The following is a 22,041-nucleotide window of genomic DNA, read 5'->3' as shown; positions in this document are numbered from 1 at the left end:
GTCAATCTCTGTGTTTGGCAGTGACTGGGGCGGTGAGCACGAGGCCCACAGAGGGGCTCGCACGTGCGGTGCCCGGCCAAGCAGGGGCGCGGGGAAAAGGCGGGAGGCGCCTGCGGGCGGCGACACGGACAGGGACCAGGACCGGGAGCGGGAGCGTGACGCGACCCCCCTCACGAGCATTCCCGCCCGCCCCGCCCCTCCGCGCAGGCGCCGCCCCGCCCCGCTGTGACGCCACCGCTGAGCGCCGTGACACGCACGGCGGAGGTTCCACGTTCCGGCCAATGGGGGGCGGGCGAAGGCGAAGGCGGCGCGGCGGTTGGTTGGGCCGCGCCGCCGCCCCGCCCTCGCCGCCGCCGCGGAGAGGGCGGGCGGGGACCCGGATGAGGCGGCGGCGGCGGCGGCGCGCGGGGAGCGGCGAGGGGGGGCGCAGCCGTTAACGGTCGGGGGCGCGGAGGGCGCAGCCGTTAAACCGCCACCGTTAAGCGGCCACCGCGGCGCAGCGCCCGCCTCCGGCCGCGGCCCCCGGCGAGGTGGCGCGGCCAGGATGCTGCTGGTCTATGTGATCCTGCTCTCGGCGCTCGTCGGCTCCTTCCTCACGCTCCTGCTCCAGCTCCTGCTGCTCTACAGGAAGAAGCCGGAGCCGCCCGGCGCGGCCCGAGCCGCCGGCGGCCTCGTCTACTCGCGCGTCGCCTCCGACTGCAGCCTCCGGAACTACCTGCAGGGCCCCGAGGCGGCGGGCGGCCCGGCACCCTCGGAGCCGTCCCCGGCCGCGGCCGCCCCGGCGGAGCCTGGCGCCAAACCGCAGGAGCCCCCTGCGGCCCCCTCGTCCCCCGAGGAGACCTGCCACTTCCTCAATGCCATCTTCCTCTTCCTCTTCAGGGAGCTCAGGGACACGGCCTTGGTCAGGAACTGGGTCACCAAGAAGATCAAGGTGGAGTTCGAGGAGCTGCTGCAGACCAAGATGACGGGGAAGATGCTGGAGGGGCTCAGCCTCCGGGACGTCTGTCTAGGCGATGTCCTGCCCGTCTTCAAAACTGTCAAGCTCATTCGGCCTGTGGTCTGCAACGAAGAGGGCTGCCCCGARGAGCTGGCCTTCGAAGTTGACCTGGAGTACAACGGGGGCTTCCACTTGGCCATCGATGCTGACCTGGTCTTCGGCAAGTCAGCCTACCTCTTCGTCAAGATCTCCCGGGTGATGGGCAAGCTGAAGCTGGTCTTCACACGCCTGCCCTTCACCCACTGGTCCTTCTCTTTTATGGATGACCCGGTGATAGTCTTCGAAGTGAAGTCCCAGTTTGAAGGGAGGCCCATGCCTCAGCTCACTTCCATCATTGTGAACCAGTTCAAGAAAGTAATTAAGCGCAAACACACCCTACCCAATTATAAAATCAGGTAAGTGACATTGCCCCCATAGTGTTACTTTGGGATGAAGGAAAATTGCTGTCACGTTCTTAAGAGAGAAAAAGCATGTTGCTAGTAGATAAAAAAAAAAAAAAAAAAAAGATTTCTACTGGTATATTTACAGGTGTATAATAGAATTATTTGTATATTACTCATCTGATATCAAAAGCAGATACCAGATATTATTTCCCTGAAAGTAAGTGTGGCTTTCCATTTGTATTAGATGAAGAAACTGATGCATAGTGGAGTTGAGTGCCTTAAATTACATGTCCCTGTATTACATATACCTGGTGGAAATAGTAGGTATCAGAAATTTCAGGGGCCTGTCAGGTATCCAGCAACAAGAGCATAATATTCCTTTGGAAAAGGAAGGAGCATGGCCTGCTGTGTGGGACACCATGTGGGCTTGGGGTATCACTTTCCAAATCACTGCCACTGATAAGAATAAGCCAAAGCCACAAGTTTTGTCTAAGGTAGCTCTTCTCATCTACAGAAGCTCTACTTCTGCTAGTTGATGTGAGGCAGGAATGAACAGTCTTTCTAGAAAGCATTTTTGACTCTTATGATAGATGTTGTCTTCTACCTTTCCGGTGTGATGAGCTTTTTTTTWAAAAAAGCTTTTGGGAAATCTGTAAGTTGATAAGAGCGGTATTGCCATTGATATTCCTTTTACTCTTTTTTCTTTTTTTTTTTTTTTTAGACATTTTCCTTTATTAAAGTAAGGTAGCACAACTTTTGTATTCATACAGGCTTCCATATAAATTGCACTGTAAGTATTACATATAATGCAATACTCTGATAAATCTGTATCCGAAGTGGCATCATCCTTATGTGATTCTATCCTGATTTTTGATAAATATATTGGATGTCCTCTCTCTGTACTTTCTTGCATTTCTTTCTTGTGTTTTGCTAYCCTTAAGGTACCTTGTTCCTTTTCTATCTTGTTCATTCTTTGTAGTTTGTATTAGTGTGYGTTAAGTAAGGATTTCTTTTTTGTTTGCCACATTTTGCTGCAATGTCTTCTCCCTAAACTTACCCAGAAATGAGTAACTGAAGATGCTGATTTCGATTTTGAAGGATAATTGGCTTTGCAACAACATGTTCATTAAAGTCTTTTCATCCTGTACTTCAGCAATCTAATTTGTATGAGATTGCCTGAAAGTGAATGTGAAAAGTATCCAACATTTGGAAAGGCTGAAACGGGCCCTTAGTAGCTTCTTAAAGCAATGTGATGGTCACTCCAGATCTTGAGGTTCTGAACTGCCCCCCAGAAGGCTCTGGGCAGCAGGGAGGCTGTCAGGAGGGAGTTTGCTTCTATTTTTTTCATGCTTTTGCAAAGAGTACAAAACTAGAAGCTGAGTAAAAGAGCATAAAGGGTAGGTTGGTGTAGCACCATAATAGTGTCAGAATGAATATTTTCAGTAAATCTAAAAGGTCGAGTAGGCCAAATGTTGTTTACACTCCTGGGTCTTTAGCATGCCTGTTTRAGCAGCGCTGAATCCTCATCCCCTTCAGGCAGAGAAGGAAGATGCCGTCAGTGTTCYTTGGAGAGATGCTCCTGGACAGTAGGGTAGAGCCAGTGGATGTTCCATATATTTCTCAAGCTGTTTTTGCACCAAAAAGAACAAATTAGCCAGGTGTGAGCTGTGGACATGTTAAAGAGACTTAGAGACAAGAAGCCAGAAGGAAGGTAAAAAAGGCAAGAAGTGTTCGGGACAGAAACGAGTAGAAAATATTAAGAACAACAYGAGAAGCATAAATCAATTCTAGAACTAAGAAGAATTAACTTTTTTATTAAGTTCTCTGTAAGTTATGGGGAGTTGAGAACTTRGGAATGCTTGAAAGAAAATTATAGTGTCTTAGCTGTTTTTCATACTAGATAGTAGGTTTATTGTTCAGTGTGGCAAGTGTCCAAAGTTGTCCAGACTTGTATATGTTACTTTTTAAACGTTAAGTTTTATGCTGTATTCTGAGCCTGTAATTTTGACCTCCCTGTGTTGGTACAAGAGAGGGCAGGAGACTAAACTTGATGCACATAAATGAAATTATTCTGAGGASGGAGAATTGAGTCACTGGTGACCTAACTATTCTGAACTCTGCCTTTAACTCTTGTATATATGTATATAAGAAATAGCCTTATATAAAATTTTTTAAACTTATGTTTCTTAGTTATCACTTTTGAATCCTTTAGCTGTCCACAGCTGCCCAAGAATTTGTGGAGCACAGACTGAAAATACATAATCTAGACTAGTGGGTCTCAAAGAATTTTTATAGATTGTTGCACAGTGAAGCTTCRTTAGAGCCTAGTAATAACAACACACATCTGTGTTATAGCACAGTTGAGAATTRAGACAGTGTGGTATATACAGCGTGAAGAACTGCTTTGGAAAATTCAGCTCATGCTTAAGATACACAACTTGTTTTGTTAAGAATCATAGTCTTGAGATGATGATATTTGAGGCTATGCTGATACATTCTTTAGCAAAGAATGTACAGGAGGAAGCTGGGCAAGTTTTACARTCTCTTAATAACCTTTATACTTTACATGCAATTTAAGTTTCCCATCCACAGTGAATGAGCTTATCTACTCCCCATTTTTATTATGTCCTGTGTTTGTTTAAGTGTACAAGTGTTTGCTTCCTTGTGTCATTCAAGACTCTTCTGATGTCTCTCCGCACTTGCTCAAGTAACTTTGTAAATAACCCTCTGAATAGTGGTCATTATTGCTTGGAAACAAAAGCACTTGCAGTGCAACGAGTTCCCCTTTAAACTTGCTCAAAAGAGATCTTTCTTATCCTGATGGTTTCCTGTTTGGAGTCCACAAAGAAGTTTTATCTTGTTTCAAGGTGCCAAGGTATCATTAAAAATAAAAATATGCGWTTTTCTTTCTTTTGTAATTTGATAACTCTTGGAGGATTGTTACTTAATAGTGAATGGCAGAAGAGAACTGTCAATAGTCAATCCTCATCATTTTGTAACTTAAGTTTGTGTAAAACAAGAGCTTTTCCCCATATTTTTGTTTGTAAAAAACTGCATAAAGAAATCATGTTGTGTCTTCATGCAGGTACTGTCTGTCTCTGCAGACAARTAATTACACACATGCTTTTGTACTTTTCCCAGACATGAACAAAATTATATGCAATAAAACAATGATTAGTAAGACCATATATCATCATCTCTGTAATTCATTGCTAAGAGTGACTTTGTGCAACTTGCAGAACTGTAGCTTCAAAGTGGAAGAAGGCACCTTGCATTCTTGATGCACTGCAAGTGTCTGAGGGAAGGCAACATAGAAAAAGTGCATTTTAAAATTAGTCTWGTGTATTATGCACAGATTTCTCCATGTGAACAGTCATGTAATAATGGAAAAGAAAGAGAGGGTGTGCTTTGTTAATGTCTAAATAAATTAGTAGTTTGTGTTTAGTGTAATAACATGTAATCTCTTTTTTTAGGCTCTTAAAGAAAAGCACTTATATCTGACAAAACATCTATTTAGATGCAATTGCTAGCCAGTGGAAGAGCAGCTAAGTACATGGAAGAGAAGTTRCTGGTGAAATAGAATGAATCTAAGTTAAATATTAGTTATTGTTGATGCAGGATTTATTTGTCTTTGTTTTAAAATTTGCTGTYTCAACACTTTTGTAGTAACTAGTTACTACTAGTAGTTAGTTCTACTAATGTTTTATTGCTAATTTTAACCTATTTTACTATTTATACTGCTTTGTAATAGAAACAAACACACAAAAGTCTTGTRAAAATCCTGTGGTCTGCCAAAGAGAAGAAATTTCTTGTTCAGGTGTGGAAAAAGTCGAATCCACGTAATGTGCTCAGATATGCATGAGCTTTGATGCACTCTTGAGAAATTAGGTAGTTGTGAGTTGATATTGTGCCCTTTTTTGTTGTTTTTAACCTAACCCCAGCCTCAGTTAAGTAAATGATACCCTCCAGTCTTTATTGCACCAGCTGTATGCACTGTGTGATTCTATTTCGACCTAGCTTAACTTTTAAAAATTACACCCTTTTTTTTTCCTCGTTCTACAATGAGTTGGCCAGTGACTGAAGCTTTAGAACAGGTCTGGAAAGAGCTGACCTCTGTGTTGCTTGTTTGTGYTGCTACTCCTGGTGTTCTGCCCTGCAACTGCTGTGTCTGCATGTCCCAGGACGTGTTGCTCTTGGGAACCAGCTTGGATCAGCCTTTTCCATTCATGCAAACTGGTCTGACCCTTTATTTTTCATGTAGGTTTCTTTTACTAGATTGTGATGGTAGATACTAGTTAACAGCAGAGAGTTTGTTTAGCAGCTGGAATCCAACCTTTGTTTTTCTCATTGCATAATCTCAAAACAGTTCTTCAAAAGTACTATCATAGACTTTTTCATATTGGCTATAACTCTCTGTATCTTTTTAATGGCAGGATAAAGTGTTTAACACTTAAGCTGCAGTTACTACTGTTGCCAGGTGCTTGGTATTGATGGATACCAAGCAAGTACTCTTTTTATTTTTGTATCTTCTTACTTGCCTGTGTTGTCACAGGTGTCACATATTTACCTCTGTTCTCTAGTGAACTAACCTTGTTCATTGACCTGGCACTTAGTGGCTAATTGGTGGCAACCTTGATTTTTTTTTTCTTTATTTTTTTTCCTATCACTTCAAGTATGTAAATACAATGATTAAGCTATGTTTTCTAGCACTGTTTCCGTGTGTATTCCTAACAGCTGCAGTTCTGTTGTTCTGAGTTGATTCTGATTTCTCTTTGTGTAGGTTTGAGAGTCAGCTTTGTTTTCATGTGCTTTCTAAAAATCAGAATATGCTTTGCCAGAGTGAAGACACAAAGCCCTTCCTGTGCATGTAAAAGGAGGTGGGAGGAGAATTTGCAGGCAGATCTTCCTCCAAAATGTCATTGCTCTGTTATTTTTCCAGCAACTATGTTAAAAATCTGAAGGCAGCTATATGATTTTTTTTTTTTTTATTTTACTGTCTTACAAGTTCATCCATTTAGAATCTAAGCAGATTAGGTGCTGCCCAAGCAGTGACTTCTGTATGTTTTAGTGGGGGCTTGATTTCTCAGTGTATTACAATAAAAATAGGCAATAGCTTTCTGTGTGTATTAGTATCTTTGAGAAACCATATTTTGCTTTGTTTTAATGCATTTTATCACAGGCAGGAATATTTCTCTTTCTTCAGACACCATCTCGCTAGGGATTACCTCTGGATGGATGTCTAGAGGCCCTTTCCAACAAGCATCATCACACAAACAGATCATTTTCAGTGTTGTTAGTTATGTTAACCAGCTTAATGCTTTATTTTGAAACAAATGCTATAATGAGGTTTACTGGGAAAATGGTGATGTGAGCAAAGCCATTAGGCAAGCTTCTCTTAAATTACTGCTACAGAAGGCCATCTGAGTTGCATAGCAATTTCTTCCTTATGGCAAAACTTAAGCCAAGAAATAACATAAGTAGCTATTGATTTGAACTATTTCCTATAATAGCAATGATTTCATAAGATAGAAGGTCTTATATATATATCCATACCCACTTATTTTGCAGCAGCTGTAGCAATACTAGGTTTCTTGGATCTGATTTCTGAAGTCACAAATGCTCATAATCTTAGTCTCTTATGAATAATATATATTTTAAATTGATACTCTTTACAAGACCTTTACAAGATTTTTTTCTTTTACTAGACTGTATAGTATTCAACATCAGCTTCTTGCTAGTTGATCTGTAAGACACATAATTAGAATTTTTTTCTTGCTGTTATGCTGGTATGAAAAAATAGGGAAAAAAGACTTGTTTTCTTGTGGCTTTGCCTACTGTAGCTGTAAAAAAACTTAAAAGTGTTTGGAAAGAGAAAAGGTAATGAGTCTTTTTCTACTGTGAGAAAACTGATGGTAAACAAATGTTGATACTTGCATGATACTTTAGATTGTTCCAGAGTTAATATCCTGAGTGGAATCAGTAGAGAGATTTCTGTTACTGGGAAAGCAGTGATAACTAGAATCACCAGATCTGTCTGTACATGTGTTTTGTATTCGGAAGATTATCTTCATAATGCATGGACAAATAAGTTCTATTCATAAAGGATTTAGATAAATGGATCTGTAAGCAASTTGACATATAGAAAATAAAACTAAACCCTCAAACTTTTTTTTTCCTTGGATTTCTGTTCTCTTAAGCTCTGATCTCAAATGCTTAAGCTGATCTTGTTGCTTGGTGAGAACAAAAACTTTGCAGAGGTTAGAAAAATGACTTCTGTGTATCATTTAATTATCTTTCAATACTTTTAAATAAAAGTGCAAAATAATAGTAATCTTTATCTTTTGGAAAGGTAGCTTAATTCAAAGTAAATGCAGGACTCTTAGAATTTACTCTCTTGTGTAACTGCAGATGTCTAATAAATATCTGGGTTTGAATCCAAGTCCACCTCTATAGCTGGAGATAGGTAGATACTTCCAAATGCTGATGTTTGACTGTTCTGAATTTCCTAAACTGCTTAGTGACCATTAGCCTCTGTGAGAAGGTGTTGGAACTCTAATATTCCCTACTTGTCACATAAATCTGGACATTGATTTTCTGATGAAAGCCTTGAAGATTTCAGAGTAGATGCACAGGGTGTTTTGTTTTKTAAAAATTAATAGCTTTTTTGATGTAGTAACAATAAGATTGTCTTATATAAAGTATTTCATGTATACATATAAATACATTTCAGCTCCTTTGTTAATAAATGACTTGTGGTCTTGAAGCAGCCTGGGTGAGGAAAGTGGGTTTGAGGAGTCAGTGATACAGCAGTGTGGAGGTAGAATCAATGGGAATCTTAGTCTGGAGCTGCCAGTTTGAGCCTTGTAGCTAGTCCTTCCTTGCTGCAGGGTTACTCTGGAGAGCTACTTATTCTACATTCCTGCAGAAATTGCCTGAATTCACCTGGTGTATGTCTGTTGTCMTCCACACTTGTTTGATTTAAAACTATTTCAATATTGGATCATTCTTGATATCATTCTCAGAATAATAGAAGAGTGCTAATTGTATCAAAAGTTTAAATGTAAACTTTATCTAACATGAATATGGAGGGAAAATAATACCTACCTGTATGGTACAAAGACCTTTGTGAAATATCAAACTGTGCCTTTGTCAAAAAGAAAATAATGATCCAGTACTCTCACTGATAGATGAGAGCAATTAGCTTATTGAGCAAGCTTCATATAATTATTTATACATTTAAGAGAGACCACTGCTAGCACAGCATTCCTTTATGTTTTGGTGTTATGAGCATTGTTATGAAAACACCGTTTTTGGAGGAAATATATAGAAGTATTATCTGTTTTTATTCAAGTACTGGGATCTGTGTTTTTATARTGTCACAAGATCATGTTTTGATTGCCAGTGTCACTGAAATAAGGAAACTAATGCTGATAAGTACCCAATGTCACATATGTAACATGCTTTAAAAGACTATAAAACTTTTGTTATCTTGCTGAAATTGCGGAAATATTTTAAATGCAAGCCATTGTGTAGGRAGAACTATAAGAGCTTTTTATTTAAGTGTCACTTGCATAGTAAATGGATTAAGATGTTATTCCTGATTGCCTGAACTAAAATAGGAAAAATTGAAGACCATGGTCTTGTGGCAACATTGCAGAAGACTTCATAGAATTGTGTAAATCACTACAGTAATTGATCTGACTTGGCTAATGATTCTGAAGTAGCTAAACAGTGGAAGGGGGGTATAGCTCTGAAAACTTCACAAGAGTTTGTTTTTCAGAGCAACTCTGCATACTTGCTTCAAAAAAAAAAAGCTTATGGCAATGTTATAGAATAAACAAAAAATTAAAAGATAAATATACTGTTGCCAAGTGGAGTATAAGCGGAGGTGGGATGAGAGCAGCACTGTTAGTCAGCAGTATTGATTTAAAACAGGGCTATAAAAAACTCACATTTTTCCATCTTTCTGAAAGGAGCAAAAATTAGAAGAATACCTAAATTCATTGTGTTTATCATTATTAAGATTATGGTTGATTATTCTTGTTATAGTAACCTGAGCAGCTGCTGTTTTTAAATGCATTCACAAGTTACAACTGTGCAACTTTCCCTTGGTGACTTTGTAGCRTTTGGGAAGTTCAGGAAGTTCTTCCTACTAATCCATCTTTCACCCCTTCTCTGAGTTTGGTTGTCAGCAGCGGTGCCCTTCACCTGGTTTGCACTGAGTTTCTGCATTATTTAGTCCTGTATATTTACAGCACATGCCCTTTAATAAAATGCCATGCCTCACAAATGGTGACAACTTTTTCATCCTCCCCACCATTGCACCCTAGTAGCTGGAATACCCGTGAGGCAGATCCTCCATTGTTACTATTTACAGTATGATTTACAGTATGATATTTTAAGGTGATCCATCACTCCTCTCAGCTTTGAAAAATGCTAGACCTAGTCTGGAGAGTAGGCTCAAATGTTTTGAAAGGCTTCAGGGTGTGAATTGCCYCTTCTTCTGTGTCCTCAAAAGTGATAAATATAAATTGGGGAGAGATTTCTGTAGTATGTGTGAAACCTGTAATGTCTGAAGTTCAGATTAGATAAAAATGTTTTCCCTTTTGGTTTGGCACTGTCTTTGTTCAGGAGTGATGAACAGTGGTTTTTGGATTCTCCAAAAGCTGCCTGAGAAGCTACTATTAATTTTCCTGTAGATGTAGCCCAGTGTTTAGAGCAGAGGATAAAATATTTTCAGCTCTGTGAAGGAGTMATGTACTAAGCTTAGTACGTCTCTCTCTCTCCAGGATTGCTTTGATATAATTCCGTCAGAGATTGAGACCTTCTGATGGGAGAGAATACTGTTGAAGTAGACAAACRCAGCTTTTTCACAGGAACGGAAACAGCTTTTTGTGGCTTTGCTATTTCTCTGAAGACTTATACATTGAATATGTGCTGCTCCCAGTACAGAAGGATAACTTTTTTTTTACATATGTTTCCTGTATGAACAAATTGTTTTAAATATACTGCTGCATTTTGCTAGCAACATGTATAAAACTTAYCTAGCTGGCTGAAGGTAGAGGGGTTTTTCCACATATTGTTTCTGAATGCCTAAAAAAAATAATCTCTGCCTTTTTTTAGCTGCCTTGATTAGAAAGGAACTGATGGTAGACTGAGACCTTAAGCCTCTGAGCATGCTGCATGTCTGTAGGAGAAAATCCCATAATACAGGGAGTGCTAGAATTGATTAGGATGTTGCCTTAAACTTCCTAGAAAATACACCCACTCTCTCCCTGTAATGTGGTTAGGCTATTTGTAAACTGTATTACTTTTACTGATGTGAGTAAAGCTAGAACTAGTTGATTCATTCTTCTTGGCTCTGGTAAATAAAATTTGAGGACTTAGCATGAGATTATTCTGCRTGCTTAAAGATATTGATGTTTTCAGCTAGTAAGCTTTTCTTAGAATTAGGTTTCTTAGAATTAGGGTCTTTTTTTAACCTTATTTATTATGGTATAAATGTTCAGTTAGTGTTACATAACATAAATCTGTAACTTGATGGAAAATTCTTATGCGTGACATTATTTTATGTTAGTTTATGGTGGAAGAATAGCTCTGGAAATTTTGTAATGCAAGTGGTTAGTGTAATCTAAAAATTTCCTAGAAGTTCTAATAGGAACATGTTCTCACTTTCTAGCTAATGAAAGCTATAGATCTCTCTGCTTATGATGAKAAAATAGGAAATGGCCAACTGAGAGTTTTGAAGTCTGTCCTTCTCTTTTTCAYCCATTGTCAATTATTTTTGCACTCTGATTTTTTGGATATTCTCAATGGATGAATTGAACAGAAACATGTACACCCTTGGATATCTTTGGCCAAATAGCTTGATGTTTTTCTTCCAAAAATCAAAATGCATTATAGTCATGCAATGCAACCAAAAGCATTATAGTCAAAAAGGTGCTGGTGGGAGCAGTTCATTTAGCCAAATGGCTTAAGCTAACCCAAGGTGTAAAAGTCTCTTGTCCTCTGATGGAGAGGGTGGGGGGAAGGCGGGGGCAAGGCCCACAAAGCAATAGTCCTACAGTTGTGAATGCTGACTAATAGTAATATGGGTCATATTTTTTTTTAGGGTAAAATATTGAATTATAGTCATGTTGCAATCAGCTGAAAAGTTTGTGGGTGTTTATTCAGGGATCTGAAAACATCCAAATTAGGGTGTGTTTTTTTTTTTTTTCCATTCATCTCAGAGGCAGCTTTGAGTGAAATGCTGATGATAAACTCAGATGCTCTGAGTTTGGTGCTATTGSCTCTGCAGTAACTCTGGGAAGCAGGGCATCGACAATATGTAGAAATTTTTATCATGAAGACAAAATACTGACTGTGGGTAGTAAAATTTTTAATCTAGTTTATTAATTGAATAACTCAATTACCTTTTAGTAATCTGTCATAGTTCCTAATATAAAATGGCAATGGTAACTTCAAGGAAAACAAGGCATTATATGCTTCTAGTCCAAAGTGCTTTTTAAGGCTATTGTTTTTATTTTGCTTTATTTTCTTTTTATTTATTTATTTTTTGGATAGTGTGTGATATCCCAGCAAGATTTTGGGTTGGGCAGCTACAATGTATGTTTTCCAATAACTATAGCATGTCTGATTTGCCTGTCTGGAAAAGATGAAGAGTTTACAAAGGTTTGGCAAATAAGATTTAAAAAATAGTGTAATCCTTCAAAAAATTCTTTCTTCCTAAAAATCTATCTTCTGGTATTTGCTTAGTATCACATAACAGGTTTGTAAGCAAAAAGGATCTTTCTTGGATATGCAGATTGGGCTGGTATAATCTGCTTTGTTCCTCAAGTATCTGGGACCTGCATGTAGATATTGCCTTTTGACCTTGCTAAATAAGGATTTATCAGCATTAGGCTCTGCTTAAAAGTGGTCTAATAAAGATACAGTGGAAATTTGCCTYGGAGACCAGGGTAACAACTGGGGAATGCTTAGTAAGAGGTTGTACTTCTTGTAAGTGGCTTTCGGTAGTGTTTCTCGACTGTTACATTGTTAACGTTTACTCTAGAATTTCTCCAGATTATTGTAATTTCTTAAGAATAACCTGAGAAAGAAAAAAAGGTTTTTATACAGTTAGTGGACAAACTGCAGAGCATTTGTTATGTTCTGTTCCACTGCTTGAGCTCCACCAATTCGTGCAACTTTGGTGACTGGTTAAAGTTGAGTAGATAGCTAAAAATACTGAATTTAGTAGTTAAAGGTATGGACAGCCAAATAGAAACCATGTGTTTTTTTTTGCTTGGAGTTTGCAGCTGAGGGCCTTGAATTCATAGGAGCAATTCAGCAAAACTGCCTAAGATATCCTTGACCACCTACTGTGACAAGCACCCARTTGTTGTGAAGATAGATAGTATTTGAGATTAATGGAGATATTTAGTTTCCTATTAAGGTTTCTTTTAGAATTTCCTGAAGAACAGCRCACTTACAGGGTACAGYTTATTTATTTATTTATTTATTTTCTCCTYGCTCTTTTGGTCATTGAGGTGAATTCTACACACTTCTTGGATTTTTACTCGGTAAAGATGGACTAAATATAACGGTATGCTTTGTTACTCTCTGAAAGTGACTACCTAAATTCAGGGTTATTTACAAAAAGTAATTAATAAAACAAATTTTACCTTCTAATAATGAGCTTGAGATAGAAAAGCRTCATCTCTTTATTTAGGAAGACTTGGGGACATGAAGGTCCCCCTAAATCACTAAAGGTCCCATGTAGGGTATGGGAGTATAATTCATCTCTGTTTCACTAAATTATGCTGCTGGGCATCCTAGCCAAAAGCCTACTTTYAATATTAAACATGTTGAAAAAATAGTTCCACTTGCATATCAAATGTGCCTTGATACTCTTGCTGAAATGTTTTTGAAACCAACTTTATAAATCACTTTATCTTCTTGAAAAGAGTGAGTGCTGTTAGTTATGGGTGACAGTTTGGGGAAGATGAAGTAGCTCTTAGGTTTTCTCTGCTGTGAAGACAAAGGTAGGAAAACCTGTGACTCCTGCTACATGCATTTATTACAGGTTGCCTATATGTGGTTTTGCAATGCACCCCCCAGGTAACTAAACATTACTGTGTTACAAAACATAATAGTCTTTCTTAGTATTCATTCATCAGTTCCCAGTTGGAAATAGTCTTTTCAGTCTGTTTCTCGTAATAAATTTGGGTTGTCTTGTACTTAAGCAGTCTCAGCTCTTCACTTGGCTAGTATATAATTAAAATCTCCTTGAAATAATAAGTTTCTTGATGAAAAATCAGAGCTTGCTTGATGCTTATGTTTAGTTTTGGAAATGTACAAACTCAGTAAATTGCCTTTAAAAAAAAAAAAAGGAAAAGAAAAACTGAAATGCCACAAAGCAGTAGTTATGCATAAAGTTGCTTGTGCCTGAGCATTATTTTATCAGTCATGTAATYACTCTATTTCTTGAATTATTAAAGTAATAGTAAAGTGAGGCTATGAATAAAATAACAAACTGGGTAGTATACAAATAAATGCTATTTTGGCTTTGTTTATGCCCTCATAAGCCTAAAACATARCCAGTGTGATTTAATCATTTCATATATAGACTTTTAAAATGAATATTGAGGAAAATAGGTAAAAGTGAATATTTTCACTTGACCAAATTCCAATAAAAAACAATTCTTTTTCAGAATTTCGGTAAAAAAAATCTGTAAATTTCAGATTTCAGTAAAAGAGAAGACAAAGATGTATCTATTGAGAAGGAGAACAGAGTGAAAGGTCTTTCTCATGGCTTTGTCCCAAGTGGAGAAGGCTGATGCCCCATGCTGGTGCAAAACGCAAGTCCCTCCAAGCAGAGCGCCAGGCGCCCTCCSGAAGGGCTCTGTCGACAGCTAAAGGGCACTCGATTATTTTTTTGAATTTCCAAAATCCTTTGGTTTGGATCCATGTGACTCTTTCCTGAACATACTGTGATCTCTGGATGTAACAAGCAGATGCTAATGGTGGTTAAGCAAGCAGGGTTTATGAAAGACTTCTTTCTTATGAAATGGCAAATATATCCTGCAGGCAATGCTGTTCATTTGCTGTGCTTAGGAGGTCTCTTAAGCAGAAATAATCACTGGAAGACTATTAGTGCCAGAGAACGGAAMACAAGACATAGGTTTTCCCCATCATTTCATATACATATTAATGTAGATTCTATAATTTTCTAATTACAGCTAATTMTAATTAGCTCTACTCCTTTCTGTGAACACTGTGTGTGTCTTTATCATACCATGTGATTGCAGCTCTGCAGCTTCCTCTGCTCCTTCCTTCCTTTAGAGCGTGGCTGTGTCCCACACTGAAATAATACATCTTAAAAATGAACACTGTATTTTTAAGTTGGCATATTCTAAATCAAAATGAGCCAGTAATGTTAGCATCTTCTCTACGCATTATCTCACCAKAAGTATCCTGCACATTAGTTGTGTTTCTTATGGATCACTTGCATAAAATAAGACTCAAGGAGAAGAATTAAAATAGTTTTTTATTTCCAAATCATCTTCACTAGTAAATACAATACTCAGATAATCYATACCAATAAAACAGTCATTGTGTTTATATATTCTGCAGTCTCCTTCATTCGCGGAGCAGATTTAGCTTCTGCTTGTGTCTTTTGACAAATATTCAGAAAAGGCACTTTTTAAAATCTTTTTGAATAAAATTTGAACTTTTTCTTAAATTTCTGTGCATATTTTCTGTTTATATATTTGAATTGTTTAAAATCTGTTCTTTTTTTTTCAGATTTAAGCCATTTTTTCCCTTTCAAGTAYTATCACCTGATGACTATGAAGATCGAGACCTCTGTATACAGGACTTTCCACTGGCAGAAGGTCGACTAAAAGTCACATTAATTGAATGTACAAGGTATGTTTTTGTGGTCTTCTGCTCGTTTATGATTACATGTGTTTTCTTAATAATTATAGTTGCAAGCCTCTTCTCTCATTCAAGAAGGTAATAGTGACTTTGGTGTTGTAAGCTGTAATCAAGAAATACATAATTTTAAATAAAAATGCTACACTTAGTTGAAAAAAATGAAAGTTACAGTGAGTTTCTAAGACTCTGTTTGCATGTTTTGCCATTCTTTTGGATTTTGTATGCATATAGCACACCAAATTATGAAAATCTGTCCACGATGAGGTACCTAGTAATGCAATTGTGACATGCTGTAAGCCAGGTTAATTAACAAAATAAGAGACTTTTGTAAGAGTGTGTTGGAAAGCCAGTTATCCTCTCTAAAGCTGAAGGAAAGTTCTATGGGCTTTTGGTAGTTTTCTTCGTCAGCACTCTTTGAATCCTTGATTTGTTTTGGCTTATCCTCACTGTGCTGCAGTCTTTGATCCCTTCAGATCACCCTGATCTTTGTCAGCTAAGCTCTGGTTTGCAGTGAGTTTTGAATGCTTTTTCCTCCTTGCTTGTACTGCTGATTGAGGTCACTTGCACAATATTTTCCTTGGCCTTCGCTGCACGTACTAGAGCAGCATTTTCAGCTGTCACAGGTGCGTGTCAGCTGCCTCAGAGGGTGCAATTGCTGGTTTCTCACACCTTTTAAACTTCATGTCTGACTTCATCCAACCCTTTTATACGTGTTGGATTCTCTGGACATGTGCTTTAAGATTGCATTATGAGCGCTCATGCACGTTTAAGATTTGCCCCTTAAGTGCATATAGGCACTTTTTGATCATAAGTACTGTTGCTTAGTTAAATATTTAAGAGCATCAAGATGAGCAGAAAAAGCTGATGTGTTTTTCTTTACCAACTTTTGTTCTGTATCAATTCAAGTGTTGTTTGACTTTCAAAATAAGATACTTTGGATGAAAACTTAGAAGTGGTCCTTGTCAGAAAAATATAGAAAAAACTTAAGAGACAAAAAAATCCCCTTGATGGCTCTTCTGGAAAGGATAAGACATTTGTTTGAGAGTTTAGTCCAAAACATGTATCTACCTTTAGCTACTGTAAGATCTACTGTGTATAATTTTAGTGCTGTTCTGTATCCTAGAGTTGTTTGGTTTTTTTTTTTTTTTTGTTTTCATAGTGCTGTTTAACTGAAGAGCTTTCTCTCCTTTTGCAGTGGGGTGTCATTCATGAAGAAACACTTTTGTTTGCTCTGAATATAATGAAAAAAATAGTGTTTAGGAGGATCTCAGTGAAATAGACACTTAACAGCTGTAGAATTTTGACTCCGATCTTTCTGTAACACTGTCTTGAAACCAGAAAAACTCTTATGAGAGGGAAAGTCTTTTGCTGCTTAAAAAAAAAAGGAAAAGACAAATTCTTCCTTTGGTGGGAAAACACTAAACTGCTTGTTGAATGCTTAAACCGGCTGAAAATTGGAATGGCAGCGGATAGAGTTCTCCCACTAGAGGGTGGCAGTGCCTTTCCTTTTTGAAACGCTGTGCTTGTGCATTCTCACATGCACTTGCTTTTGTGTTTGCATACCTTGAATATAGCAACGGACACGAGGTATGAAGAAAGATGAGTTGAAAATATTTAGGATATATGGAATGATATTAGAAAACTTATTTTTTTTTTCTATTTCAGATTACTTATATTTGGATCCTATGAAAGAGAAACAAATGTTCACTGCACAATGGAGCTGAGCAGTAATGTTTGGGAAGAAAAATCAAGGAGTTCTATTAAAACGGTAAAATCTTGGCATTTTGCAGTTCATCTCATGTTCTTAGTACATTGTCTAGAAAAAAAGGTATTTTTTTGGACAGTTAGTGGATAGTTTAGCAAAAATCCGTTATGCTTTTTTTGTTTACTTTTTAATACGAAGTTTAACTGTTAGATTGACCTGGATGTATATATAGCTGCATGTTCAATTATCACAACTATGCTTGAAAGCAAACCAGTCTGAGTATATAAATTATGAACTGTCCATCTGCATTAAAATTGATAGTGTAGAATACACATTTAATAGTCCAGTTACTGGGGGAGAAAAAGGAATGTTTAGGCATAGTGAATAGGATTCTCTCACTGGGCAATGCCTTCCAGGTTGATATGAGTGTTGAAAACCTGTGTGATCAGAGGAACCCATTTATTTATTTCCCTCTCCTCTCCATTCTGAGGAAATGTGGAGGGAATTTTCCATAGACCAAATTTTTGGAGCATWCAAAACTTACCCGGTCTGCTAAAGAAAGATACTTTTATACGTGTCTGCAAATATGGAAAGTAGGAGTGTTAGTGGTATTGTAAGTTAATCTGTTACTAATTATCATACTTGACAACGTGCAATTTAGCAGCATACAGCCTACAAATTGTGTTTCTGCCTTTTGTGTGAGAGAGACTTTTTTCTTCTCCCTACAAGAAGAGCCTTTAAATTTCACAGTTGTGATACTGTTTTATTACAAATTACTTTTGCTCAGCGTAAGCTCAGTTCAGTCTGATGACTAGCACAGCAAAGTTCTGCTCAACCTTTTTTAAAAAAATCATTTTATGCAAAGAAAATAGTGGAATAAAATTATTTTGCATTCTGAATTTTACGATATGCTTTGAGTGTCCGTAGCTTTAAGCCCTGTACTTTCTGTTATATTTACTGCATGGTGGAACACAGGCTGGAGCTCTGTTCAGAGATCAGGATCACTTCCCATGGAGTAACAGCAATGCAGAATTGCAGCATCCTCTCCAGTTTATGCAATTWAAATCCCTTTTGCATTGCTTTGAAAACTTTTTGACCAATTACCTAAAAGACTTTGTGACTGAGCTGCAAAAACAGTGGCCTGTTCCTRTTGTCCTAGGTGCTGTGCTCTCAGTTGGAATACTTGAAGGAATGGTATAGATGCATTCTTCCTTTCTTAGCAAGAACAAACACTTGGTTGCAGTAGGTTTTTGAGAGCAGTGTGGCAGAGGCAGGAAGGGAGASAGCAAGGAGTCTGTGCAGTGAGAAGCTTTTGAGAAGAGCTTGCCTAAAACTCACTCCCACAGCCAAACTTCATCACTGAAACCTCTGACAGTTCAGGACCAGTCGGTTGGATCTGTTTCAACCTCCTCTTTACCCATTCCTGACACTGTTGCTGATGTTCATGTGGCTGTGAGCGTTCAGTAGAGTGTGGTGACACTGTGATTGTGACAGCAGGTGGCAGCAGGACTAAACTAATGACAGTTGGAAAGGAATAACTCCTATTTAAAACTATACCARAGCACTTGGTGAGACTCTCAAGAATCCATCTTCTCTCTGAATACCTGGGCTGTAATGGCAAATTTTCAAAACGTCTGAAGCTTTCGGAAATCCAGGCTTTAATGTACAGACATTTTATCTGTCTTGTGTCTAGCCCTTCACTAAGAATTGTCCARACACTGCCAGAGAGCAGGGACAACTTGACCTGAGTTGTTGAATCTCTACAATGAGGACGTGCCATCAGTGTTATGAATTTGTTGTGCTCAACAGCTTTGAATTTGGGGTGACCAAGCAAATGACCTAACTGTAAGAATCTGCATTTAAGAATATTGAGATAGTAGAATAAGGAAATGGGAGAACCAGCAACTTTGGTCTGAGAACTACTTTACTTCTCCATTTATATTCCACAGATATGGTGAAATCACAGAAGTTTCTTTCCTTGGGAAAAAGGGTTAAATATGCAAGTTAATTGATAAAACATCAGGAGATGTTGCTCAGTGGCAAGAGCCGCACCAAGCACCTCGGCAAAATAGGGAGTGTTGATAGCACACTCACCCATAATGTTGAACTTATTTTCCTGAGAAACTGTAATTGTATGAATGTTAAGTAGATCATTATTACTATAAAGAAAAAAACATAGTGATTTCCAGACAAAAATTTACTAGTCTTACTAATCTTTTCCATGATTAATAGCTGTAATTCAATGTTAATCACAAGGCTGCTGATCACATTATTTAATATTTACTAATACTAAATCCTTCACTTAATGCTGATTGTGTGCAATGATTGAGATTGTTAGTTTCTAAATTTGTTTTTTTTTTTAAAGACTAAACTGAGCTAGAAAGTACATATGTTTTGGCTTAAAACTATCTAATTTGTAAAAGCGCCAATTGCCATTGAAATACCTAACCTGATTTGGACTACGTTCCCCAGTGTTCCTGAGGAAAATTCCGAGAACTTTCTGTACTTAATATTGTGGCATTTTCATTCCTTTATTATGTTAGCAGCAGTGATAAGAGATTAGACAGGTTTAATACTTTGTAATGAGTGTTGGTGAGGTTTTGATCTGATTCCATTATTTGTGGAATATTTGTAGATGCTACAATTGGATTTGAAAAACAGATTGTGTATTTGAACATAGACACTTCAATAATGCTCTGGATGTTATAATACAAAGGTGTTTTATGCCTGTAAGTGCTTATCAAATCAATTTGAAACAGCAGTAAGACTTCAGAGAGAGATGATTTGGCACATTCCTGTGTGAAGTATGTAAACATTGTTAAATAACTTAATTAGTAGTACATGCTGCTGGAATTAACATTAATCGCTACAATGCTATGTAAAACTTAATTATGTGTGAATAAGAGGTAGTAATTAAGCTGCTAGACAGCACTGGATTGCTAGACAGGTGTTTTGTTACACTGCAGGTAATTAGATGTATAGATGTTAAGTGTAAGTGGCATCATGACTCTTCATGATTGTGTCCATTGCAGTGATGGTTATGAACCGCAGTTGCTTTCCACACCCTGGAAGAACTGTTGGGTTTTTCTTGGGTTGTGTTTTAGAGAGGACTCCTGGCTGTGTTAAACTTGGACAGCCTTGACTGCACTGCACAGATGTGCTGCTTTTCAGAGGATGGAGAGGGGTGACACTTTCGTCTGTGACTCCAGCAGTGCAGCAAGCAGTGCATGGAGAACATAGTTGCCAAGAAATGAGGAATCCTGTTTCCTACCAACTGCAGAACATGACCAGCAGGTTAAAGCAGAAACTATTCCCTTTCTCTAGGGACTGATTCTTCCAATGAATAAATGAGTCTTCCACGGCTCGTAGAAGCTGTTGTCAGTGGACTGCTATGTTCTGCTCACTCAGCAAGTGGGTATATACTGCAAATAGTCGCTGCTTTTTATTGGCTGTATGAATGTAGGAGAAGGAGCTCAATGTGGATGCACACTCTTGAATGTTCTCTGTGGGCATCTGTGTTTTTTCCTGTTGTTGTCTTGGACTGCTGAGTGGGATCACAATTTGTAAGTAATGCTGCAGTTATGGAAAATAATAGCTAGGCAGTCTCCTGGGTTTATTTATTCCAAATTTTCAAACCATTTGTTTGGTTTTTCACTCTTGTATGTTCTTTGTAGAACATCAAATCATGTGCATCATCAGATATTTAGATATTATTGGTGGTAGAAATTATGCAGAAGTATCTATAATATGAAATGCCAATAACTCAGAGCAATAGTTATTTCTAACTTTACACAGATTGTTTAGTAGTGGAAAATAAATCATATTCATGGCAAGTTTTCTTTAGTCTGTCTTCTGTAAAGAAGTTGAAAACCACAAGAGAAAGTTGCTCTTAATCTTGAAGTAGTTAACTTTAAAACAGATTGAATTGAAGTTATGGTACATATTTACATTCTTATTTTTAACTAATACTGTATTTGAGCTGCTACTCTATCAACAGCTACAGTTTTATATTCATAATTTTGTATTACTCTTCTGTAAATACGAACTTAAGAAGTACAAAAATTGCATTTCGTGTTTTCCAAAGTAAATATTTTCATCTAAAACACTACACGCAGTAGCACATATAGCTTTCGATTTGCATTAGGTGTCTTAGAAGCCCACAGACATACTATGGAAGAATGTAACAGAAATAATTTCATAATTAAGATAAGTTCCCATCACTTGAAGAACTTCACTTGCAAATTTCCCTCTTTATTCTGAACATTCAGTGCTCAACACTGGAATAATTGTCGGGGAAGACTAGTGGCTCCCATCTCCCCATTGCATTCTGAATGTGGGAGCTCRTGTCACCTGTGCACACACATATATAGGTCATGATCTTCATTCTTCCTGGGAGGTTACACTGCCACATGTGTTTTTGCAGGTAAATTTATCAGTAAGCTAGATAAACTTAGTGTGGAACACTTTAAAAGCAAAAGGATATTTCTCAGCCTTTCATAAAAGTAAATCCCCTTTATTGGAGTTTAAGGGAAACTTAAAGGTATTCTAATGCAATAGCTATGTAAAATGAGAAATGTAAATTAAATCAGCACCTACTGAAATGAATGTCCTAAAGATATTGAACTATAATGTCAAAATTTGAAGCAACTGTAAAACATTAATTTGTAAATACAAGTAGTTAAATGCCTCACAGCTGGCATTTCAGTGTGCTTATTTAACAGTCTGCCATTTCAGAGCTTAATCCTATCAAAAGAAAGGAGGAGGATTAAAGCAGGAGAAGCTTTTTGAAAATGTCACTTTTTATGAAAATTCATGGTCTTGTAAAATTTGATAATATTTGTAAATACAATGGGGAATAGTGCTGAGATTTGTGTCTTACGTAATATTCTGTAATCCGTCTTTCAAATAAACTTGAAGGCCATCAGGATTTTTTTCTATCTCATGCTAAACATTTAAACATTTGGACTGCAGGCTGCGGAAAGCTTTTTCTGTGATTTTTGTGCAGTGGTTGAAAGTAGAGCCCGCTCCTACACACACAC

At 37.9% G+C, this 22,041-nt stretch overlaps 1 protein-coding gene across 1 annotated transcript in view; it reads left to right on the top strand.

The window, feature by feature from the left end:
• The first annotated feature begins 537 nt into the window (after positions 1-537).
• Positions 538-22,041, top strand: part of PDZD8 (PDZ domain containing 8) — a 44,486-nt gene continuing 22,982 nt past the window's right edge. Inside the window, exons 1-3 of the mRNA XM_026050494.1 lie at positions 538-1,392; positions 15,166-15,288; positions 16,963-17,065. Coding sequence (XP_025906279.1) covers positions 545-1,392; positions 15,166-15,288; positions 16,963-17,065 — 1,074 coding nt within the window. The 5' untranslated portion in view covers positions 538-544. The remainder of the gene's footprint in view (positions 1,393-15,165; positions 15,289-16,962; positions 17,066-22,041) is intronic.

Source organism: Nothoprocta perdicaria, unplaced genomic scaffold (assembly GCF_003342845.1).
Source record: "Nothoprocta perdicaria isolate Ctin4 unplaced genomic scaffold, notPer1 scaffold_7, whole genome shotgun sequence".
Lineage (NCBI taxonomy): Eukaryota > Metazoa > Chordata > Aves > Tinamiformes > Tinamidae > Nothoprocta > Nothoprocta perdicaria.
This window is presented reverse-complemented; position numbering and strand designations above follow the sequence as displayed.